This window comes from Pygoscelis adeliae, unplaced genomic scaffold, assembly GCF_000699105.1.
Source record: "Pygoscelis adeliae isolate BGI_AS28 unplaced genomic scaffold, ASM69910v1 Scaffold85, whole genome shotgun sequence".
Lineage (NCBI taxonomy): Eukaryota > Metazoa > Chordata > Aves > Sphenisciformes > Spheniscidae > Pygoscelis > Pygoscelis adeliae.
In genome coordinates this window covers 2460942-2466785 of record NW_008824900.1, presented here as the reverse complement: position 1 = coordinate 2466785, position 5844 = coordinate 2460942, and the positions used below count along the sequence as shown (strand labels likewise).

At 35.5% G+C, this 5844-nt stretch overlaps 1 protein-coding gene across 7 annotated transcripts in view; it reads right to left on the bottom strand.

Annotated features, from left to right (window-relative positions):
* RBFOX1 (RNA binding protein, fox-1 homolog (C. elegans) 1) overlaps positions 1-5844 on the bottom strand; it is a 271893-nt gene that overhangs the window by 66596 nt on the left and 199453 nt on the right. For 5 of the 7 annotated variants that reach the window (XM_009324718.1, XM_009324716.1, XM_009324722.1 and 2 more), the window contains one exon: positions 2332-2412. The exons of the other annotated variants lie outside the window; for them this stretch is intronic. In XM_009324718.1, coding sequence (XP_009322993.1) covers positions 2332-2412 — 81 coding nt within the window. The remainder of the gene's footprint in view (positions 1-2331; positions 2413-5844) is intronic. 7 annotated transcript variants of the gene reach the window in all.

Here is a 5844-nt window from a genome sequence, read left to right as displayed (position 1 = left end):
CTTCTGTTAAAACAATTACAAATTTAAAACCTCTTAATTCTTACATTGTAAGCTGTTCTGAAATATTACATGGTTACAATACCGGCAGTAACAGAATAAATGATTAACAAATTATTCAAAGATGAAGGCTGCAATATTGTTCTCTGCATGGAATGATAATAGTAAAAGTATTAGTCTCCTAGATGTTAATGTTGACTTATCAGTTATAATTTCTATATTACAAATGTGCATAAAAAATGGAGTATAGGAGATCTGTAAAATAATAAAAGAAAGAAAATGAGACAAAACTCAAGCTTCATTTCTATTAACTTCTTAGTAGAATTTCCTATAGAAATGGAACTATTTTACATCTTTATTGAAAGTTTTGTAATAAGGAGAAATAAAAAAAACTAATTACAATCATTAGTAATTGTAGTAATTTTGTATTATTAGGAGTTGTGACCCTGTGGGGGAAACTACATTTTGGCAATATGAATTACTATACATATTAAAACAAAAATCATGACTTGCAGACACACAGATTCAACAAAAGTGTAATAATTTCTACTGCAAGGGCTACTAGCAATCTCTGTTATGAAACTGTATATTACACATTGCCCAGTGGGAGGCAGATAGGCAAAGTCTGTTTACTTATGTATTTGGCATAATTGAAAACCAACAGGTGTTTGTTAGGATATCATTATTCAAGGAGCACCACTGCAAAATAAGATTTTTCAAAGGCATTGACTCATGAGACATAATGGAAACAGTGAAGTATAGAGCTTAGCTAGCTATACAATAACTATCTAGGGATTTAATAATAGTAGAAATACTGTACAATGTAAACAGCAACTCCAGAAATAAATTTCCTAGGATAGAACTCAGTGAGACAATAGGAGCAACAGGGTAAACTTATGAAAGGCTTTATTTACAGTAGTTTCCAGAAGATAAGAAACAAACACTGCCCCCCTCCCCCCCCCAAAAAAAAAAAAGAAGCTCCCTAACAGTGAGATGAATTAAATGTTTGGATAATTTTCCAGGAAAAGCATTTTAGTCAAAGATTGGTATTTCAGTCAAAGAAGAATAGTGCACTAAAAACGTACTATAGGGAACAATGATTTAGACAGGCAGTATTTCATCTCTATGCTACTACAAGGATTAAAAAAAACCCAAAAACACTGCTTGGGAAAGGTGACAGCACAAAATATTCTTGGAGCATCTGGAAGCAAATGCAGATTTAATTGATAATTTCAGTTCCAATTTAAAACACTTCATATATTTTGTTAGTTCACTATGTATTTGTAGACTCCCGATTTGAAAGTAGAGCCCATATTTATACTGTAAAAGCAGCAGCTGTAGGGATGATATTCAAAGTCTTTGACATAAGAGAGTTACATGACTATAGAGATGATCACTATGGAACTCTCTTGTCCTCATTCCTGGTTTTAATTAATAAAAGAAATTAGTTATTTTAGCAGTCTAGATAAGCTTTAAAAGAGCAGAATTGCATTCTGGATTGAATAGAATCTTCATAAAGAGCATATCCGATAACGTTGTTAAATCAGACAACGTAAAATATTTTCTTTACAGAGGACTGCTAAGAACACATAGCAAATGCTGCTGTTCACCCTAATTCAGCAAGCAGCAATTATTACTATTTCATTCGGCTAGAGGCTTCTTCATCTGACTAGATTTCAGAATGGGCATCAGTGGTACCACCAATATGGTCTAACACACTCTCAGAAGAATTGGTTCCACTTCTGCTGCAGAATTTTACAGGAGACATTGCTATTCCCAAATTTTGTACAGAAAAACAGCTGATGGCAGCATCTATCATTTCAGTTTGTCTTCGCTATTTTTATTAGGGTAGCTTTTTATAATTCAAAATACCCATTTGCACACAGTCTTTTTCCTTTTGTAAAAGAAGACTTCATATCTATTTTCTTCCTGACACAATCAAATGATGGCATGATATGAGACTTTTTGTTTATTAAATCAAAGTTGTGACCAGAAAGGAAAAAGAAACACAACTTCACCTTCTACACAAAATGCAAGAGTGCGCAACAGTACTGGATTCCAAAAAATTTCAGAGGTACTGTAGAACTTTTGACCGTTTCTGTAGAACAGTGCAATATAGGCCATCTTTTTTTTTTTTTTTTTTAATAAAATATACTTTGAGGATGAAGATGCAACTAAAAACACTGAATTATCTGTTGACATTACTTACACACGTTTATAAATACCACATTTACAAGAGCTATTGGGAAAGTTTACAGTTTCAGGGGGCTTAATTCACATTAATGTGCTTTTGTCACAAAACAAAACAAAAAAAGAGCCATAACACTAGCTTACTTGTGGATGTGTATACTAGTGAACTGGGGGCACTGTACACGGGAGATCCCTCCTGGTTTGCCTGGCACAGCAGCACCCTGCCTACAAGAAAGAGAGAGAGAGTGGTATCTGGTTTTGGAACACTCGAACTAAACCTCAATTTTTATCTCAAAACAGAAATAAAGTCATAACCGGAGCAGTGCAGTGAAGCAGGGGCACTTCTTGTCCTTTGACTTCAAAGCAGAAAGAGCCCCAATAAGCATGTACAATTTTACATTTGAAAAAGCAAAACACAGACATCCCCCAAAACACAAAGACCCTTTTTACCACATGGGGAAGCTGGTGCACGCCCTGAGCATGTGCAGCGCACACCAGTCCCTCACCCAGCTGCTCTCTCTCCCTCTCTGCCCTGTCTCTCTGAAACAGAAGCTGCCTAGTTAGCTCTGCTGCTAACGGGAGCGATCAACCCGCCCACACCAACCAGCTACTAACTTCTCGTCTCCCTAACTCTGGCTGATATGAGAGGCTACTCAAGCAAACACAGCAGATAAATCAGACCGCAAAGCTCCCATATACAGACGTTAGGCCAAGCGTGATCTCAGTTATATCACTTAAATTAACACTGGTGCAAGTGACATTGAAATATTACTAATACATGTGAAGATTTCAGTATTTTTTGCTCAAATGAGAAGTACATAAACATAAGCTACTTTCCCGTATATAAGCTGGATTCCGGATTAAGAACAAAACCAAATAAAGGAAACAAAACAATTTAAAAAAAAAAGTAAAAGTAATAAGCAAATCAATTTCAAATAACACTTTTGCAATGCATGTCAAATGAACAAATGACAGAAGTTTAGGCTTATTTCCCAGGGTTTTTTTAGATGAACTTAAATAAAATGCCTTCGCGTTTCAACATCTTTCTTAAAGTTGTGTTTTAGCAGTCTTAGCGGAACACAGATTGAACACTGATTAGAGGTAGAAACAACTATACTTTCACACTAGGAAAAAAAACTTCTGTGCTTCTGGAATACAGTCCACCAGGAAGAGCAGTATGCGACACATCTGTTTTGCAGATATGTGTATATATCTGTATATATACACACACAAAATTATATATGTACACACACTGACATACTTCAAGCTGTCAGGATTTGTGAATCACGCAATTTCAAAAATATTAAATTTACATGAAGATTTGTGAGACTTTAGAAGTTGTGCATTGACTTACAAGCAATGTAACTCAACAGAGTTGAGTCAAATGTTTGGAAGGATAAGTTCAATTACAAACGGTAGGCATGTTTTCCATGTAGTACTACAAGAGCAATTCTCAACTTACACTCAGCTACCAGACCAGAGTTCTTTCAAAAAAATGTTTTAAAAAAATTTCTGTCATTAACCGGTTCTTTGATTATTGCTTGCAGCTGTTAGTTAAAGTAGAAATACAAGAAATACTGAAGGAAAATAATTCTTGTAATTTATGCAGTTTAGCTAAGACTCTGAGCACTGGAAATCTCATGGAATATTATGCTTCTAACCTTCCCAGACAATAGCATGCCCTTAACTAACAAAATTTGGAGATGCTTGCTTTTTTCCAGCCATCCACTACTAATCTGAAAGATAAAACAAACTAAAAATGTTTTTTTTCCTTACTTTAAGACAGCATATAGTTGACTATATCGATATATATCTCTCCCAGCCTTCAAAAAAAATCCACAGCTGGAAGCTGTTAAACGAACATATACCTATTGAGATCCTAATGGCAAGCATAATTTTCAGGCTAGTAGATAAACACAACCTATCAACACACTTGACACTAGGAATGTGTACATTGGAATATGGATGTATTTAACACCATAGATGCTTCAAAAGTCGTGCTACTACAGAAGCCTGAAAGCGAAAGTGAGCTGAAGGCATAGAGGCATTCATCCAGCTGAGTGAAACGCAGAAAGGAAAGGAATTATTAAAATCAGTCATTTTCATTAGGTTTTAAGAATAATGTAACTATAATTACTTGAGGTATATTTAGTAAATCTATAAAGGTTTTTAGAAATTGAAGATTATAGTTTATTTATATTATTCGACATAAATTCTAGATGATGTTTTGCTTGTTCCATGGTCCATAGGTATTTTCCTATTCTTTGCAGCTAACATTCTTACATTTTTTCTGATTTCATCTCATACAAATCTAATTTTCCCTACTCAAGTCTTCTAATTTCTAATGAAAGTACTTCAAAACAGATGCTTTTTTCATCCATGCTACTAGAGTGTATTTAATTTGTTGCATAGAGCTTTCTAATTATATTTTGACAATCTGCCTTTGAATTTGTACATAACATTAATACTAATACCTAAAACACTATTATTAGATTTTGTTAGAAAAATACGGAACTTTTTAATCTACTTTTGTGAGAAAAAATATTTCTGCTGCATCTAATTTTGGTATTAACAATATTTAAATTGTAATTAATACAACTGGGGAAAGATTGAATTATTTACAATAAGATCTTCTGGATAAACTTCAGAACACTGAAACAATCTATAAATTCCCCAATGGAAAAAAAATATTATTTTTCCTCTAGAATACTAAATTCTAGCATGACAGAATAAAGGGTTATTTTTTTTTTTTTTTAAGAAAGAGGATTTTAATATAAAGTTCTTAAATCTCTGTTGAAACTGTAATTTAATAATATCATGGAGCTGATGAACTTCAAAAAATTACAGTCATGCAAGAGTTCATCTTTAATTCTGCAATGCCTTCTGTACCAGCATATGTAAGGCTGGTATTTTCTCATTACGACTAACCTGCATGGTTTTTTGCTTTTCTCTAATATAAGCATCTACTTGTTTGGTCACAGCAGATGTGACCACTGATACAGGATTTTGGAGACCATCAGCAGAAAGCCCCTCCTGACTCACTCCATGAAAAGGATCAGAAAAATATTAGCATATATATCTGAAGACTATATGCACCACAGGCACACAGGAGAGCTTTAGACAGACCAGTGGCAGAAGGGAAACCAAGGCAGCCATGGTGCTAGGTGTAGTCTGGGAGGAGAGTAGTCTGCGGTGGCTGAGCAAGCCCGTGGGTTGTGCTGCACACAACAGGTAGCTGTGTTGTGGCAGGGCATGGTGGTGTCATCTGAGCACTGCTGTAGGATTGCAGAGATCCCCCCAGACTGGTTCACTGCTCCTCCTTGGCGTGCAGGCTAGGAGCACAGACAAAAACATACTTTTCAAGATCAAAAAATATTCCCACTCATACTTCTCTTCCTCCAACATTTTCTTCTACAGTCCACGATTAACCCTGACAGAAGTAAATCTGGCCAGGGACATCAAGGGCAACAAGAAAAGATTCTATAGGTACATTGGGGATACAAGGAAGATGAGGGAAAATGTGGACCCTCTCCAGAATGAAATGGGAGACCTGGTTACCTGGGACACAGAAAAGGCAGAGGTACTCAATGACTTTTTTGCCTCAGTCTTCACTGGCAAGTGCTTGAGCCTCACCACCCAAGCCGCAGAAGGCAAAGG